The sequence below is a fragment of the Jatropha curcas genome, chromosome 9 (genome assembly GCF_041381405.1).
Source record: "Jatropha curcas cultivar XTBG-Jc1 chromosome 9, XTBG_Jcur_1.0, whole genome shotgun sequence".
Lineage (NCBI taxonomy): Eukaryota > Viridiplantae > Streptophyta > Magnoliopsida > Malpighiales > Euphorbiaceae > Jatropha > Jatropha curcas.
In genome coordinates this window covers 5,583,098-5,602,430 of record NC_143159.1, presented here as the reverse complement: position 1 = coordinate 5,602,430, position 19,333 = coordinate 5,583,098, and the positions used below count along the sequence as shown (strand labels likewise).

The window sequence follows — 19,333 nt, the reverse complement described above, 5'->3', positions numbered from 1 at the left end:
ATTCTTAGACTAGCTTGGTACAAATTAATAATCTATTCCAATCACTAATAATTAAAAAAAAAAGATTTGATTGATAAAAAAAAAAAATATCACTTATCATCTAAACTAGCTTTGAAATTGCAAAAAATGTAAAGTAACAAATTTTAGAATTTTCTTTGGTTTGCTAGTTGCTACTTTGCTTTACATTCTTTCTTTTTAATTATCAGAAAAACTTAAAAAAAAAAGGTTACACTTTTCATCTTTTTCTATTGGATTTTTCTCATTCCTAGTAGGTAAAGAATAATTGATTATTACTATATTTAATTGTAATACTGATTAATTTATTAGTCCAATTAATCAAAACCGTTGTTGGTGATTACTTTGATACATATGTGTCAGAACTGTTTTTTTTGTCGCGCTTTAAATATGAACTTATTTATTTTAAATGTGGGATTGGATGCTCGCAGAGAATATGTTTGATTAGATAATTATTGCAGTGTTATTTACTTAATTATGGTAAACCTTCAACGTTCCTCTTCCTTTCTATCGTTGTTTTGAGTGGAATAACTGAAATTTCAATTTTAAGCATCTAAGCGATTTTGATTCTTAAGGAAAAATTATACATCTTTTTATCAAATTCAAATATTTTCTATATTTTGAAATCTGATAATTGAAATCTGTGTTAAAACCAATTCTGATTATGGAAAGTAGAGAAGAAAGCTGAAAACGAATTAAATGGTTGAAGCTTATCAGTGGCTCTCCAGATCCAAAGGAAGCAAAGTAAAAGAAGGAAATGAGGCAGATTATAGAAATCAGTTCCCATTTCCTTCTTTTTCTTCTTCCTCTTCTTTTGATGAGCTTTTCCTCTCAGTCTAGAAGAGAGACAGAGAGAAGGTTTTTTATAGAAAGAGGTGCAAGTAGGAAAAATTGCCAATTGAACTGCACCCTTCGATTGTGATAAGTCTACCTGGAGCCACGTGTCATGACTCTACAATACCATGAAAATGGCTAATCCTACGTGTCAAATAGAATAACAAATGTTAAAGAATGATTGGTGAAATAGCATATCCATTTTATCCAAGTAATGGCAGATAAGGTGTTTGCCCAGAACCAATCTACATCACAAAAACGCTAAGCGAACTTGTGAAAACAAACTATCCGATCCAGTCTGGCAATTACAAAAAATATAATTCCATAAATCTACCTTATTCCATTACCTGAGAATCAAAAACTTGGGGAAGGAAATGGCACAAGCAATGGCTTCAATGGCTGGCCTACGTGGCAATTCTCAAGCTGTCCTTGAAGGCAGCCTCCAACTCAGTGGCTCAACTCGGTTGAACGTTGCTAGAAACATACGGACAGTTATGGTCAAGCCAAATTTCACTGTTGTTTCCCAGCAGCAAGCAGAACCTGAAACTAGCCGCCGAGCTGCGCTGGGTCTTGTTGCTGCTGGTTTGGCTTCTGGGTCTTTTGTTCAAGCTGTGCTTGCTGATGCTATCCCCATCAAGGTTGGCCCACCTCCCCCTCCCTCCGGTGGACTGCGTAAGTTCATCATTCTCTTCCACTCGCATAATTAGTTTCTTTACTTGGTACGTGACATTTGCAAATAGCAACGATAATCCCAAAAATTTGTAAAATTGCAGCTGGAACCCTAAACTCCGATGAGGCAAGAGATCTGGATTTGCCATTGAAGGATAGGTTTTTCCTGCAACCACGAACACCAGCTGAGGCAGCTGCAAGGGCCAAGGAATCAGCTAAGGAAATCGTGGGAGTGAAGCAATACATAGACAAGAAGGCTTGGCCTTATGTCATAAATGATCTTCGCCTCAGGGCGGAGTATCTTCGTTATGACCTGAAGACCGTTATCGCTGGGAAACCTAAAGAGGAGAAAAAATCCCTCCAAGAACTCTCTGGAAAGCTCTTTGCAAATATTAGTGAGGTAAAAGTTATAAAATGCGTGTTTGTTTTTGGGTTCATTTTTTAGTTTGATTATGCAAAGAATGTTGCCCAGATGATGGAAATTTTTATTATTATTTTTTTTTTCAGCTGGACCATGCAGCCAAAATTAAGAACAGCTCAGAAGCAGAGAAATATTATGCCGAGACTGTATCTACTCTGAATGATGTTATTGCTAAGATTGGTTAAGAGATTTCTGTATGTACTGTGATGTAAGCTTTGTTAATCACTTGTTTTGGATGCTGTTTGGTTGGAAGGAGTAAAGTGGATGAGAAAAATAACTCTCCTATATTTTTTTTTTCTTTTCTTTTTTTTTTTTTTCCCTTGCATTGTGCTAATGTCAAATACTAGAAAAATTATATATAGTGAATGATCCTCAATATAACTCAGAACAGACACAAGTTAAAAATTTAAAACTGCAATTCAATAAAAATAAAATATCCATTAAAAAAGTATCAATTAACTAATTAAGTATGATTTGACCGGTTCTTTCACTTAGATAACTAATCACATTAAAGTTTGTCATCAATTCAGTGACCACATTGGATGGACATTATTTTTTTGTTACCAGACAAATAGAAAAATGGATATGTTTTTTTTATCTATTTTTCATCTTTTATGCTAGAATTTTCTGATTCCTTGGGGGTAAAGAAAAATTAATTATTACTTATTTTTTAAAAAAAAATTATTATTAATTATAGCATTTATTAATTAATCAATCAAATTAATCAAAACTACTCTTGATGATCACCTTAATACATTTGATTTGGGTTATTCATTTTTTTTTTTGGATTGGATTTGGTAAATTGCTGTTCATGAAATATTCACAAGATAATTACTATTATCTCTATTCCATAACATTTATTACATTTAGAATTTTATGTCTCTTAAGAAAATCATTAAATTTGTCTTAAATTGCAATAAATTATTGAATAAATTGACTATATTACTCTCAATTTAATACTAATTATTTAAAAAAACCATTAAATTGAAATAATAACTATTAGACATGTATAAAAAATTAGATATGACAAGTACTTTGAAACAAATTATTTTCTTAAATGCGACAAATATTATAAAAGGAAAATAATATAATTAGAAGCATATGATTTACGAGGATTCCGTCTCCATACGCCACTTTCAGATTTCAAAATAATATTTCAAAAATGGCTAATGCGTACCTCTTTATATAATATTATTTTGAACAAAAACAAAAATATGCTATTTAGGACCACACAAATAATTATAATTGTCTCAGACACTAATGAAATTAAGTTACTAGATTCAGACATACTACCTCTCGGTGTCCAGGATATTACAATTTTTATATATCAATTTTATTTTTATAATATGGGCTTCTACTTTTTTATCAGCAGTAATTTTTTTTCCTATTTTTTATTATTTATAAGGAAATCTTAAAAGAATCAAGCATCTACACTCAAACCAGTACGTTTTTTATACATAAAAATATTTAACTCGGTAATATTATGTAAAAAAATCTGATAAAACAATACATTATTGTGTATTTCTTCTTGAAATAAAAAGATGGTTACAGTATAAAATTAAATCCAAGCAAGAAAAAAAATTGCTGACACTACTCATCTTTTGGCTAAAGCCATATGCAAAGTGGTTCCTAATTCGGCTCAGGAAATTCAAAACAACATCATTTTCAGAGAACTCATCGTCAGATTAAGCTTATTAATGCTCCAATCATTTTTAAGTGTGTTGTTTCTGTTGAGTAACCCACAATTAATATTTTTAAAATCAACTCAAAAATTACTGGATTTTTATTAAAATTTCAAAAAAATTGCTACTCGTGGTCGTTAACTGGGGCTTCTATTTTTTTTATTACCGTTTATATTTTATATTTTATGAATTATATATTTCGACAAATAAGAAGTGAAAATTACTTTTTTTTATTTGACATCGAAAAAAAAAATCACACAACTTAATCATATCCATATAGATATATTTTTCTATTTTTAAAGAATTTTAAATGTAAAAATTATTAAAACCTCAATGGACCATAATTGCACGCCCATGATACAGTTACACAATAATGGTTTGGGCTATCATTTTCTATCATCAATTTAAAAATAAAAAACTCTTAAAATTAGTCAAAATCATTATGTAATCATAAATGAAACGTGAAGGAAGCTGCCAATGGCAACCAATTTAATAACGTCACAACCGTTTTCTCAACTGTATTCTCACTTAAATTAAAATTTCCATCTTCTTATATTTAAATTATCTCCATCGTTATTTTAAGCAAAGTAGCTTGAGCGTGCAAATATAAAAAGGGATAGGGGGAAACCTTTGGAAATAAGAAAAAGTATAATAATATTATTTAGTTCTTCAGTTTTAAAAATTAATTTAGTAAATCTCAACTGTGAGATGAGATGGTAAAGATTCTTTCTTCTTTAAATAAAAGTCTCGAGTTTGAACATTGAGTATGAAGTCTTTTTAAATATTTAGAGAGTGTTTTGCCTCATTTGTGAACTTTTCCGATCTAAATTCAGATTAGTCGGACCAACGAGCTTCGAATACTAAGTATAAAGTTTTTTTTTTTTTAAAGAATTACTGAATATAAAGTTAATTTAGTAATCTTTACATCTTATACCCATTTAAATATATAAAACTTTCGTTAAAACGTGTGTACTATTTTTTTTTCATTAACTTAAAATATTTAAAGTTATTCTAGTTAATATTTTCTCATTTATATGTTCTAGTTAGTCTTCAGACTCTTGTAAATATTAAGAGATTTATGTTTGAGTTTGAGTTAAATAAATGTTTTGGCTTTTAGGCAAATGTCATATTCAAGGTTTCACTTTTAACTAAATGTCATAAAATATCAAATATTAACAAACTAATAGATTTGGTAAAAAATAAAACAAAAATACCCAAAATAACCTCAAAAAACACGACGCTAAACGGTTAAAATAAAATGTGTGAGTAACCCTAAAAAAAATGAAACACAAATCTGTAGTGAAACCCTAAAAAAAAAAATGAAACACAAATCTGTAGTAAATCCCTATACAACTTATGTGATTTAATAACAAAGATAACGACCGGCGACGATAACAATAATAACGGTAAATAGGATGTACATGGTGTATATATTGCATTAATAAATACAATATTTTATACAAATACTGTATCAGTAAACACCGTAAAATTAATTAAATACAATATAGTTATAAATACAACAATTAACACATTTGATTAAACTAAGTAAATACGATATATATATACTGTATCAGTAAATACTGTAAAATCAATTATATATATATACACACACACACAAGTTAATACATTAGATCAAACAATTAAATACGGTATATATATATATTGTATTAGTATCAATCCAAACATAATTGAAAATCTTATCTTGTCCCTATATAGCATAAACAATATCTATGGTGGTGTCAGTTTTTTTGACAAAAATTAAGTCGCTGATACGTTTACACAAAAATAAAATCAAAGAAGAGAAACGAAAAATAGAAGATGAGAGTCGGCTGAGAACGAAGAAACGGAAAATAGAAAAGCATAAATTGAGAAAAAAAGGAAACAAGCATTAAACTAGGAAATTACTACAAAAGAAAACACTAAACAATTAAAACTCTGATAATTAAAATAGAAAATTAATAGAAAAGGAAACACAAAGCAATTAAAACACTGATTTACTAACAAATTAACGCCTAACAAAATAAAAAAGGGTATAAAAGTAAAAATAAACTCAAACGGACAATAATTTAAATTGAAAAGTCAAACTGACAGTCTCTAGAGTCAAATTTCAAAACATTACATCTTCTATATCCTAAATGTTATCCCTTGTTGTGTAGCCTAAGTCCAATGTTAATTTAACTCATCGAGCTTCGCAATCAAATCAAAAGATTAGAATAAAATGTATATATATGATATGCAATTATATAGAACTAAATGAAAGTTTATTATATTAAAATATAAAATTAGTATTTTGCAATATATGCATAATATTTTAAAATTTTAAAACTGAAAAAGATATTAAATTAATTGTTTTTAAAAATTTTGTTTTAATTAATAATGTTTTATTAATTATAAGCACCGTATAAAAAAAATGGAGAAATAGTTATATGACAAGGATATTTGGCAGTAACCTCCAAAAAGAAAATGTGAAAGCATACAACCAGGTCAACAAGATTAAGAGATAAAATTAAGCAATGCCAACTGCAACCCAATGCCAGTTGACGGTAAGTGTAGGTTACGTGTCAATAGATGAGCACGACTCGAGTGCACGTGTCAGCTACCTATCGGTTAATTTCCATGGATTGAATAAGTAACACGTCATGAATAGAACTAGCTGAGCAGGAGGAGGAGAGAGTCATTAAAAATAATTAATTAAACAGAAAATTGTAATTAACGCCAGTGCTAAATTGAGATAATTAAGGCCCTCCACTGTCTTTATATAACGGGAAGAGAGCTGATGTGAGAAAACAAAGAGAGACTGTGAGTTCTTCACCTCCACACAAAAACTGAGAGAAAAAAAGTGAGAGAGAGAGAGAGAGAGAGATTTTGGTGACTGCTTATTTTCTGATTGTTTTATAATTTGAATTTGTTAATCTCCCCCTTCTGTTACTCCCCGCTTCTCTGAATCCCTTTCTGTTAATCATCTGTCTTTCGAGTTCTGATTTTTTGGGTTTGTTTTTGAGATTTAACAAAAAGAAAGAGTAGAAAGCAAACTTAAAGAAGGATTTCTAGAAAGCCAGGTGTTTTCAGAAACGAGATCCAGGTTTCTAAATATTTTTCTTTTTTGATTTTTTTTTTTTTGGTTCTTAGTTGAATCAGCTTGAAGGGTTGTTTTTTGGTCCCTTGAAGTTGTTTTTTAGGTTTTTGAATCAAAAAGGGTGTGTATTTCTAATCCTCTTTGATCTTTGTTTTAGCAAAAACCTGTTATTATAAATTTGGTCGAGCAACAGGTTCTTTTTATTTTTACTTTATTTTGTTTAATTTTGAATTTTTAGTTGAAAATTTATAGCTTCAGAGGAAAACATGGCAACTACAATGGATTTCTACAGTAGTAGACATGTTCAGTCTGACCTCTTTGGAGGTGAGCTAATGGAAGCACTTGAACCTTTTATGAAAAGTGCTACTTCTTCAACTATACCTTCTCCCTCTGCAACACCTTCTATTTCTTCTTCTTCTTTGCCTCCTCTTCCTTCTACATCTTATAATTATCTTTCTTTCTCTCCTTCTCCTTCTTCCTCTCCTTTAGTTTCTTTTCCTCAACAGAACCTATCCTTTTTGTACTCAGATGGTTGCTCCACATCGACTGCCCTTCCATTTTCAAATGGGTTCTCGATCCATGACCCCAACCGTCTTCAGCAACCTACTAGTTCAATCGGGCTTAATCATCTTACTCCAACCCAGATCCACCAGATCCAGACCCAAATCCATTACCAGAATCAAAATGGATTCAATTTCCAGAATTTCCACACCCAAAACCAACATGGCCTTAACTTTTTAGGTCCGAAACCCGTGCCCATGAAGCAGGTGGGTTCACCACCAAAACCCACTAAGCTCTACAGAGGAGTAAGGCAGCGACATTGGGGCAAATGGGTTGCCGAGATCCGACTACCCAAGAACCGTACACGACTCTGGCTTGGTACTTTTGACACAGCAGAAGAAGCCGCTTTAGCTTATGACAAAGCGGCGTACAAACTCCGTGGCGACTTCGCGAGACTTAACTTCCCTAACCTCCGCCACCAAGGGTCCCACATTGAAGGCAGCTTCGGCGAGTATAAGCCTCTCCATTCCTCGGTCGATGCGAAACTGCAAGCTATTTGTCAAAGCTTAGCAGAATCGCAGAAACAAGGAGGAAAAGCAGAGAAGCAATCAAACTCGTCAGCGAAAAAGAAGACTTCGGTGGGGACTACTCCAGCGACGGCGGAGAAGGTTAAGGAAGCTAAGGCACCGCAACAGGTTGTTCCGGACAAGTGTTGCAAGGTCGAGACACCATCGTCAGTGTTGACAGAAAGTGAAGCCTCTGGCGGATCTTCACCGTTGTCGGATCTTACGTTTCCGGATCTAGAAGAGGCACCATTGGATGTTGATTCTGGAAATTTTAATTTGGAGAAGTACCCATCTTATGAAATTGATTGGGCTTCTCTTTTATCTTCTTAGATTTGGTTATGTTATGTTATTTATCTTTTATCTTTATTTTGCAGTTATGTTTAGTTCTTAGGCGTGTGGTTGCTGCAATGGAGTTTTTGGCAGTTGCAGAGCCAAAGGTTGTAGTGGTCTTTTCAAGTGTTGTACTATTAGGTAAATAATGTTGATATGATGTAAATCTAGGACCATGGTTAGCTGGTTTTTTTGTTCTTGCCTAACCATGGTTAATTTGTACCAGTTGTTATTGGTGTCCATAGTAGTCAATTAGTCATGTAATTGTATTCTATTATTGTTAGTAATTACTATTTCTTTTCATATTTTTTATTTTTGAATTTGTTCAATTCAGTGAAGATCTTTCGTCAACTTGAATCATTGAGCCTTTTGTGCAAGAACAGAAAGATGCTCTGCCAATTTAAATAATTTTGTTTGATTTTACTTTAGAATGCTATTCAAAGAGATTCTATAAACCTAAATCAGATTATTTCGTTTCATTGGTTAAAAAATTTCTATCCAAACATTGCCTCTTATGTAATTAACAGCCGGAAGAACGGTTAGTCCAATTTGAGGTGGACAGACAATGGCATGTGCATGTGGAATTGATTTTTTGGCTGGTTCCTATGGGATGGGTATTTCTCTGATAAGGCATTGAAAGGATCAATTCTAAGAGATCCAAATTCATAGTTCTCGACCATGTATGGATATTATCTTTCAGCCTCTCATGAAGATCATCCAAATCTTTTTTTTTTTTTAATTTATAAAATCTGATCTCAAGACTTGTTGCTAGCCATTTTTAGCTATTAAGAGCCAAAAAATTGATGGTTGAATCATATGATTCAATTATGGGAAACTAGAATTGATTACACCCATTGCCCAAATTCTGCGTTGCCTGGTAGGGATCTCAAATATTTCAGTTTTGCATTGAGTTCATCTATCTTGCCAAGTCTACATATTGCTTCCTATGTCCCAAATATAAGTTATTTTTATTAATTATTTTATCTCAAAATATAAATATAAATCATTTTAAATATATATTTTTTGCCAAGTCTACATATTGCTTCCGATGTCCCAAATATAAGTTATTTTTATTGATTATTTTATCTCAAAATATAAATATAAATCATTTTAAATATATATTTTTTTTCTTTTTTGGTACTCCTTCCGGCTTATTAAACTAGAACTAAAGCTTGCTAAGAGGTAAAGTACGACTCTCTCAGTAAATATCAGCTCCTTCCATGAGTATTTCAAGGAGCGACGAGTGATGTTTTTCCAATATTAACTTCCATTACATTAAATATAATAACTATCTTCACAGATTACTCTTGATTTTGAAATAACTCATAATTTTTATTGTAATTCAAGAAAATTAATTGATTTCTCAATTTTCATATAAAAACTTTAGACAATTCATATTTCGGAATAAATGAAATAATAAGAAAAACACTTGTCTTCCACGATACATGTTAGTATTTTCTTTTCAGGTTTTATTAAATAAAAATAGGTGCAAAAGAACACTTTTTTAACAACAGAACTCCATTACAAATGAAGCACATGCTAAAAATTCAAAAAGTGTGTGCTTTATGGGTCATAACAAGGACAACACAACCACTAATTTAATTTAAATCATCAATGACCAATCTATCATAATGGGAGGATAAGGAGCTGATAAGGATTTTTGTTTGTTTTAGGACTAAATTTAACTAAATCAATCAAAATAATGATGAGAAACTAATCTATTCTATAAATTGTAAATGTAATTATGTTAATTACTGTTTTAAAGTTACTATTATTCAGTGTATTTAGTCATTAATTTTCAAAAAGAAGTTGCATTGGATTAAGGCTTTCTAAAAGAAGCAATTGCAAATTTCCAAACACTGCTTATGTTTCTTAATTGCAATTGATTAGTAGTTCTGTTGTTAAAGCACGCCTGAATCAAGCAATGACCAGGATAACATATCCTCGAAGCCAAACAACTTTTTGACAATCTTTTTATTGTAATGGCAAAAAAGACATTGTAGTCACATGACTTCCCGCAGTTTTATAACCAGAAAGTTGTCGAGGTTTGTTCTTCGGACAAGGATTTTAATGTTGTCTTGTTCCTTTTTAACCTTTCCCAACATCAAAAATAAAACCCTAACCAATGTCTCGTTTAGATATATCCAAATGCAATGAATCACATTCGAGATTACAGTCACATGATGATGTTATGAATAAAAATATACTTACACAATTATAATTAAGAAAAATGTATAAGCGCCGACACCAAATACAAATTAAATAATGAAAGAATTTAGAATCGAGAACAAAAGATCTCAGAGCATCAGTCTTGGCCATCTCGATTATGCATCATATGTTAAATTAGATTGTTTAACATCTGATATTATTCTCAAGCTGAACACAATCTAAAAGGATGACTGAATTTTATCTTGGGGGCTTGAATTAACAATTTCGTGTCACTTTTTTTTTATCTTGTCTCCCACTTTTATAAGCAAATAGAACAAAAAATAGAACCAAATGACGATTTTGAGAGATGAGCAGACAGTAGACTCTGTTTATTCTTATTCTTTCTTCACGTTTAATGCAAAGGGAAATTTAAAAAAAAAAAAAAGGTGTTCACACCAATGTAAGAAAAGAGGAGAGATCCTAAAAAGGTCATTAAAGAATCCAATATTATCAAAGCTTAGTAAATCTACATTCTGTCTTCTCTTTTTTTCTTTTTGGGTATTTATTCAATTCTTTATTCCTAAAATGCAATTCTTCCTAAACAACTTTGATAAGATGTCAAAAAGATGTGTAAATGGAATGCTTTTTTGCTAAAGGCAGAAAACTGGATTTTACCAAAGAATCCTTTATTATTATTATTATTATTATTATAATCGCTTTGCTTTCTTTTACGGTCCCGCTCGCTCAACTTAAAGGCTTTAACCCAGAAGTGACCTCATATTTTTGTTAAGCTAAGGCACCAATTTAGTTAGATTGGTTAAATTACAAAGTCAACAAAATAGCTCACTTGAGTTGACTCGTTTTTTCTATGGAACCGAACGAATTTAATATATTCGTCCAATGAACTAATTAGCCAACTGATTCAACAACCTGTCTAATTTTAACATTTAAAAAAAAAAAAAAAAATCGGTGAATTAAAAGATGAAACTTGATGGTTGAACCCGACATAACAGAGTAGAATACATGGGTTAATAAATAATGACTTAATATTGGACTAGACCTCAACAGTTAGGGTATTTCCATGCTTGATGAGCACCTTATATAGTTTTTATTATTTTTGGAGGGCCCATTTAAGGAATTGTTTTGGGCTTTTGGTTTCCGATGTATAGGAGACAAAAACCATGCACCATATTGGACTCGATCTTTTACGGTATGGCCACTGATTCATTTCGAACTACTAGATTTATTAAAACCAAATCGAAATTATTGGTTTAAACTTTAAATCAAAACTGACTGTCTATAAATCAATTAAAATTCATTTTAGAATACTTGCCCAAAACCGACCTTGTTTATTTATTTTTTTTAAAATTAACCTATTCTTTTTTATTTCTCTAATTTCGTTTGTATAAAATCTGCCAGAGTAATTGGGCTAATAAGTTCAAACCATAATCTCCGAACAGTGTACTTAAAAAATAGGCTATCTTGAACTGAACAGGGCCTAAACGCCCAAGCAACTGGACCCATTCACCCAACGGAAATGAAAAGCAAAACCATTAGACAAAACTCATTGATTGTTTCTCCATTCTCACCAAGAATTCTTCGAGTTCTCAGCTAAAACCACAATGAAAAGCCGCCCCTCACGGATATATCCATATTACATTTGACCAGAAAGAGACAGTGACGGCTAACAGGCATTTCACCGCACATATAAAATGAACTATAAAATAAATCTAATTCATTTAACATACATCATGAATCATGACAAACGTTAGCTGTGATCCAAAGAAGCTGGCTAATTCAAAATGCAGTCATCCAACCAAGTTCCATTTGAGATTCCATTTACTAAGCCAACAAGATGCGGCAACAACCAGGCCAACCAGATATTTTATCAACTAAATTTACCAATTTCCATCTTCTTCTTGATTGCCTTTTGACCGTGATATATAAATGAATCCAGTATTCCCGAAACAGTGAAAACACCTAAGCACAAGAATGATTAGCCATAACTGACACGTCCAATCAATATACAAGGTTTATAAGCAAGGTTTTGTTTACACAAGTTTTATATAAAAGGAAATTGACTTGAACAGGGTGTTCCAAAACCATACAAAACAAGTATAATATCTCATACATGAAGTTTATAAGCAACTACTTGTACTTGAGATCAAGTGATAATGAAAATAGCTATAGAAGTCGGACAATAAAACCGAGGCAAATGGATTAGTACCATACCCTATCTGTCAGTCACACATGTGCTAAAAGAATTTGTCCAAAATAGGAAACTAACTTTTTGAAGACTAGTAGTGTCTATCAAGCTAGGTAAGTGGATATGGTCCATATAGGAATTGATGAAAGCAAATCAAAAAGGAAAACAGAGAGAAAATTTGAGCATGCTAAGAAAAATGATGATGCGACAATTTAGGGAGAAGGTTCAATACCTCCAACAATAGCGCACACATTTGTTAGGAAGTGCAAGAATGATACATGCTGCTCTGTGAAAGTCACCTGGGAAATGCAAAGAAATATGAAAAAATGAGACTAAAGAATCCCTACAATCAAGCAGAAAGTTTCAACAGTGACTCAGCAGTACAGATGCTTTAATTAGAACTTGTTCAGTTGCATAGTGAGGAAACCACCTTAATTGGAGAAAGGTCATAAAAGAAGAAAACTCCAGGAAGGGCTTGCAGACGGCCTGCCTCTGCACTCCTGAAATGTTCGGTCACGGAAAACTGGGAAAAGAAAAATGCCAATATGTCAGATTCGATTCAAATATAATATATAAAAGAATGACATACAGAGTGCCCCGCACCTGATTTGACTGGATAGTGTGCCCACTGACATCTGTGTATACAGTAGGTACAACCTGCAAAGTAATGATCCAATTAAGAGAATATACCGAGGATTTTATCAAATTTCCTCAATTACTTGACCAAATTGGATGGGGAAGTGATAAAAAGTAGCAACAGATGCATTAATCTAGGGCATTAACCTTGAGAAAATACTGGTACATCCCACTTGGAGTTTCTTGTGTCCAATGCACGCTGAACATTTAAAAGAAAATTTAGAGCCCTCCAATAATAAAATGTTATATAAGGTTAAGAAGAAAAAAATTTCAGGTGTCAAGCACCAGGTTGGAAGGAAAAGAGAATTACCCATCAAGAGGATTTACAACACCAGGAAAATATTCTCCGAAAGTGAGCCTATTAATTTTGTGACTTATCTGTATCACATTTACAAATGAGTGTCATGAGTAAAAGTTAACAGCTAGATTATTGTATACTGCAGATTTCACTTCATTGAAGACTGTTTCCTGGTAGGTCAAAAGCATAGAAATTCTTACATTAAAACTGTCCTTTTGAAACGCCAGCAGATCATGCACATGAACATTTGATTGTTGAAAACTTTTGCCAGGTGCAAAGTGAAAATTACCGGCCACCTTATTAACTTCCAAGAATCCATAGATGTTGCACCCTTCACCTTCTTCATCTTTAATCCTCTGTAAAAAACCTTCCCTTTTGCACTGAACACCAAATATAAAACAGAAACAGCAATTAATACATGGCAATATGCTATATTATATTATATGCGATGAGGCTCAAAAGGATGGAGTATCCTATTCTTCTCGCCAATTCGTACTCAATGTGATGAAAACCAATATTTTCCTGAAAATATTTGATCACCATCAAACAATATATCGATATATCCTAATCCTTGCGTTTCAATAGTCAAAAAAACTAGTGGAGGAATAAATGAGTAATCCTCACAGACACACCAAAGTTAAGTAGAGAATCAAGAGCTTGAACGAAGAGAACGTCTCAGTCCATTGAACATACGTAAACATGGCTAATACATTCTGATGGTCCTGATGGATGTCTGGAACACATTTTTCCATCTATGCATCATCAATTTCTAATGTAAGACAAATGAAGGTACCATAATAGTACTCAAAACACTGTAATATTTACCCCATTGATCCAATCATGTTCTCCTGAATAAAATGTCAGAGTTGCTTAACCACGTATACAGTCTAAAAGTTGCATTATTATAGAAAAATTAAAATAAAAAGCTGACAGACCTGGTCAATCAGGTCTGGATTTGACAGCGCCCAACCTTTCTTTCGATATGCTTCACGAACTTCCTCACAATTATTACAACAATCTTCATCTGACTGCAACGTACAAGAAATCAGTAAATAAAACCATGAATAAAATAGAGAGTATAATCACAATGTGATTTTTATTGACAATAAGAGAGTGGATTAAAACTATCCTAAGAGGGCCCCTCAAAGCAGGCATGGCCGTAATAAAATGCAAACTGCAACAACAAAGATCGATAATATTTCGATGCACATGCACACACAAACAAACAGAGAGGTGAATGAAACTTGTTACAATGCTTGGTATATGGATGGCATCCATGCAGTTAAACAGTTTGGTAAAGGCGTCATATTGTTATTTTCCATAGCAATGGTAGACAAATAACTTACCGCTTCAGCACCATAACAGGAACCACAATATGTCTCATTATGCTCAAGCCTGCCACCATGTCTCTGCAAAGGCTTGTCAATCTATACAAAGTAGAAACAGAGGAGGGAGAGACAAAAATAAGAGTTACTCGAGTCTATATGTTAAAACAAACAAAAGTGACTACAGCCACAAAAGAAAGAAATAGATGAGAACTTCTATGATGAGTACAAGGATTGAATTTATACATATTTGCCAAAGATCAAAAACAGATATTCTTTCGAAAAGAAACCGGCCTGTTAAACTAAAAATCTCAAATTTTCTCTCGGCAGCTCGTAAAATACATTAAATCTGAAGATGATACGCTCATAGGCAAAACATAAACTGATGAAATCAATCAATTATCTATAGTTTAAATATCTACCAATGGGATCAATGGACTATTTCTTTTGATTTAGAACACAATATACTAGAAGTATAAGCAAAATATTAGACAGAAAATTTACTGTTAGCTACTTCTTCCACAGCCACTGCTTAACTTCCATTTTGTCAAATGACTTATCAAATTGGTTCTTTCTAATAACTTTTTATTTTCATTCTTAATTATATCTCTGTTTCTAACATTAGCCACAACAAATTAATATACCCCTAGGCTTGAGCAGAGAAGAGTTTAGCCTTGAGTGAGATAGATCACTAACTCTCTTTTCAATCATAATTCAAGATTAACCCTAGTGCTGGAAATTAATAAGTCCATGGTTTTGGACATAATCCCACTCTCTTACAGTGACAAATCAAGAATTTACAATTAGACAAGTCTTATATGGAAAATGCATGCTTTTCCACTACAAGTATCAAATAAAATACATGACGGTGTAATGCAGGAACGCAATTCAAAACATCATGAATAAATATTTTGCCGACAGAGATTTTCTACAACACTGTATTACTAACCTTAGGAGCACCTATACCATCTTGCCGTGCTTCTATTACATTTCCATGAGAATCCAGTCTTTTCTTGATTATATCGTGTTTCTGAAAGGCATATAAGAAATCATTAGAAATAGCTCTTCTAACTGCTCGTTCATGAATTTAGAGAGTACTGCCTAATTAATATATATATATATATATATATATAGATTATCATGTCCTATTATACATACGACATCAAGATGCTGCTCTCCACTGATGTCCATGGCATCAAGGCTGAGAATAGAACATGGTAGGGCTGGAAAAGTTACATCAAACTGCACTTTCAGGCATCAAAAGGTGAAAATTTAATTACTTAGTGATAACATGAAGCAACAATATACAGCATATATGAAAAAAATCTTTGAGAAAACAACATCACATGCATAATAGAAGAATAAAAATTATCTAATTGAATGAATTGATATATTTTATAACTTAATGAGGGTTAACAAATTTTTTTATCTTAAGCTTGCTAAATTTAGCAAATCAAGTGAAAAACTCAACGTAAAAACCACAGTCTAATGAAATGAGAAATTTGCAGGTTGTAATAGTAAAGAAGTTTCCCACAATTTAGAAGCCAAAATTAATAAATGTTATAAATTAAATTCAGGCATTACATTGATGCGCAAAGTTTCTCCTCTTGAAGTATCAACTACAAGCTTTGTTTCAGTTACAGCATGGAGATACAATCCTGCAAAAAGATGAAAATTTTGTGATTCAGAAGAAATTCAGTCCCTTTGTTGCAAAAACAAATAAAAGCTCTATTTGTCATTAATAATCTTGCAACTGCTAACCATCATCAAGAAAACAATTAGACCAGCAAAGCAAGCAATAAGTAAAAGGGATCAATTCACCTACTATATATTGCATTAATCAATTCCCAGTTGCTAAGTTCAAATAGATATGATGGCAGGAACAGTAAGGATATATTATAACAATAGGTCACATTTAAAATGGAATTGGAGATCCTTGGCTCGTATATGTTAGATTTATGATCCCAAAAGCAACTTTTGTAAGCATTTTCAGGTTCACGAGTTTGCGGAGCCACAAATAGTTAGCGAAGTTCTAGTTTCACTGCCTTGTTGGAACTTGGAAGTAGGTGGTAGTCATATTTTGATTTCTGCTCTAAACTAACTACTTGTCATCTTTGTGTTGTCCGTGTAATCATATCAAAATGAGAATTTCATGGCCACTTAAATTGTCATAATCCATGTTACAGAATGCAATGAAGAAAATCTTTTACAACACTTCAAGCCTAGTCATAATAAATAAAAGCACATATAGTTCATATTAAATGTCTTAAGAACCAAAAGAATTTCTTCTAACGAAAATCCCAGCAGAAAAAAATTGGTAATTGTGGAAGAGTATGTCAAACAGAGAAAACTAACTGTTCTATACAATTAGATGGTTCCTCCCGGGACAAGCAGAAATTTAAAATTAAACTCAGTGCTCTAAGTACTAATCCACTCCACTCAAAGAAGGCCAATTTCATTCAAAATTTCTTCCAATCATTTGCAGAAAAAGCGTCTAGTTAAAATAGACTGTAATAAATAGAATAATCCCAATACACAACCTGGTATCAGGAATACCAACCAGTACTGAGAATGTTAAGTACTTAGAGATTTGAATCCAAGCTTCTTAGTCCTCACTTAGATTAGAAAGAGCTAAATTCTGAGTTATCTGAATCATCATTCGAATATTGTGCTCCTTCTATGAGAAAGAATGTAGTAAAAATTTAAATTCATCCAAATTCTAAAATATAGATTATTAGATTATAGTTCTTTTGCAAACCCATTACTCACCTTGAAGACAGCAAAAACAAAACCATAAAGAACTGCTTAGTGGCAATTACCCTCAAACGAAAAAGGTTAAAAGATTAATTTAACTCTGAAATGTGAGCGACTTGAAAACTAATTCACGAAATCCACATGCTGTCTTTTCTACTTATAATTATATAGCTCTACATGATATTGGTATAGTTCTAAACCCAATTTCCATTTATAAGTAATATTCGCTATCCAAAAGCTTGTGTGAACTAGCCACGTTAAAGAAATCTCTCAAAGGTCAACATAAAATCCCAGCTACCACAAGTAATAAAGCTCCACAAATTATAGCTCAAACTCACACCTTTGCACCATCCTTACTCTAATGAGAAATGGTTAACTCAATTTAGAAATCAACAATAAACCAGTCCAGCTTAAGTTCCTTGAAGTAAAGAAACAGAGCAAGATACCAAATAAAACAATGCAAGCAGACCTATTCAGATCCAATTAATTACACAAACAACAGCAAACAAATAAAAATTAATAGAACAACAGAATATAAAACCCTAGGAGGGTGTTTCAACGTACGGAGCTCAGAGATGAAGAGGAGAAGCATGACAATAGAAGAGGCGATAGTGATAACACCGCCGGAGAATGTACGGCTGTAGAAGTCCTCGTTGATTTTCGGATAGGCGTCCAAACTCCTAAGCTTGCTCATCATTCCCTCCATTTTCCAAGCAACCGATCGATCGATCGATCGACTAATCGATCGAAATTATTGTTATAAAAACTAAAAATTATAATTAGTATAAGGATATATAAGAGGAAAAAAATTCTAATTATGGATATTTGATTTGTGACGTCGTTGATTAAACTTAGACGCCCCGTTGAAATCGGGGGAAAATCGATCTGGTTTTTGCTAAAACGAGGGTTTCAACAATTTTTTTAGGGCGGCAGCTGACCTGTGAACAATGGGTCTTTTCTTTTTGTATTTTTGTGGTTTGTTTATATGTTTTGTTTTATTTTTCTTTTCTTTTCTTTTCTTTTCGTTTCCTGTTCCTTCCGTTCTGTCGCCGGACGAGAATGGCCGCACCTCCCCCGGTAATTACGCTGCAAAAATAAATATAATGTTTGCTTGGTTAATTTTGGACCTATGTATTATATTTACATTTTTGGTTAATTGCATCTATTTTTTATTTGCACTCATTTTATTTTTTTTACTGATTATTATAAATGATTTTTAAATTGCGCTGAAATAAAGCAAACGAATCATATTATGCAAAAATAGTATGTAATCAATAACATTCAACAATATTACTACATTCACAATCAATAATTTTCAAACTGCAATTCATATTTTTAGATTTATATAGTTTTTGGACAGAAATTCTACAAACTCATACATTTAATTCATATATATAAGTTTATTATTATTTATATTGGATAGATTATCTCTAATATTGTAGAAAGATGCTGAAGAAAATAAAAAATAATTTCCTGAAAATTCTTTTGACGACAATAATGAATTGTTAATGTGAATTATAACATTATCAAATGTTTGTACTACTTATAGTAAAAAAAGAAGTTTTTTTTTTATATTTATGAAGTTATTGTGAATAAACTTTTTTTTAAGAAATAAGTGCTATGATTTTATTACTTAACTTTTTTTCTTTAGTATAGACTATCGATATTTGAACTTTATTATAGGATCCGGTCTGAGGTTTAGTAACAATTAAGGCTTTTTGCCCTTCCTGCAAATGTATTTAGTTGAAATCGAATTCGAGAGTTATTCCCATATACTCAACCTATATTATCAACTGAACGGCAATCCATAGATTTATTACTTAAATTTCAATTAATACAAATAATAGAATTTATTGATCTTATAAAAAAAAT

The 19,333-nt window shown here is 32.0% G+C and overlaps 3 protein-coding genes across 3 annotated transcripts; 2 read left to right on the top strand and 1 right to left on the bottom strand.

Moving 5' to 3' along the window:
* The first annotated feature begins 1,100 nt into the window (after positions 1–1,100).
* LOC105650458 (oxygen-evolving enhancer protein 3, chloroplastic) lies at positions 1,101–2,226 on the top strand. Its single transcript, XM_012237367.3, has 3 exons — positions 1,101–1,521; positions 1,623–1,918; positions 2,026–2,226. Exons 1-3 carry the CDS (start codon positions 1,224–1,226, stop codon positions 2,122–2,124), a joined length of 693 nt encoding a protein of 230 aa, XP_012092757.1. The 5' UTR covers positions 1,101–1,223; the 3' UTR covers positions 2,125–2,226.
* Positions 2,227–6,399: 4,173 nt separating this feature from the next.
* Positions 6,400–8,406, top strand: LOC105650459 (ethylene-responsive transcription factor RAP2-4). Its single transcript, XM_012237368.4, has one exon. The coding sequence runs from the start codon at positions 6,964–6,966 to the stop codon at positions 8,092–8,094; it is 1,131 nt and encodes a 376-aa protein (XP_012092758.1). The 5' UTR covers positions 6,400–6,963; the 3' UTR covers positions 8,095–8,406.
* A 3,389-nt stretch (positions 8,407–11,795) lies between these two features.
* LOC105630589 (uncharacterized) lies at positions 11,796–18,453 on the bottom strand. Its single transcript, XM_037642032.2, has 13 exons — positions 18,026–18,453; positions 16,292–16,365; positions 15,866–15,949; positions 15,657–15,737; positions 14,729–14,809; positions 14,318–14,410; positions 13,583–13,762; positions 13,395–13,462; positions 13,232–13,283; positions 13,052–13,105; positions 12,879–12,971; positions 12,681–12,747; positions 11,796–12,222 (listed from the first exon to the last, which is right to left on the bottom strand). Exons 1-13 carry the CDS (start codon positions 18,165–18,167, stop codon positions 12,131–12,133), a joined length of 1,161 nt encoding a protein of 386 aa, XP_037497960.1. The 5' UTR covers positions 18,168–18,453; the 3' UTR covers positions 11,796–12,130.
* Between the last annotated feature and the right edge of the window lie 880 nt (positions 18,454–19,333).

Bases quoted from the DNA above. Each gene is read 5' to 3' on its own strand.
- LOC105630589 (XM_037642032.2), bottom strand. From the start codon at position 18,167: ATGGAGGGAATGATGAGCAAGCTTAGGAGTTTGGACGCCTATCCGAAA. The intron at 15,950-16,291 runs GTAATGCCTGAA...CTGAAAGTGCAG, and splicing joins GAGAAACTTTGCGCATCAAT to TTTGATGTAACTTTTCCAGC. The intron at 14,411-14,728 runs GTAAGTTATTTG...TGTACGTTGCAG, and splicing joins CCTGTTATGGTGCTGAAGCG to TCAGATGAAGATTGTTGTAA.
- LOC105650458 (XM_012237367.3), top strand. From the start codon at position 1,224: ATGGCACAAGCAATGGCTTCAATGGCTGGCCTACGTGGCAATTCTCAA. The intron at 1,522-1,622 runs GTAAGTTCATCA...GTAAAATTGCAG, and splicing joins CCCTCCCTCCGGTGGACTGC to CTGGAACCCTAAACTCCGAT. The intron at 1,919-2,025 runs GTAAAAGTTATA...TTTTTTTTTCAG, and splicing joins TCTTTGCAAATATTAGTGAG to CTGGACCATGCAGCCAAAAT.
- LOC105650459 (XM_012237368.4), top strand. From the start codon at position 6,964: ATGGCAACTACAATGGATTTCTACAGTAGTAGACATGTTCAGTCTGAC.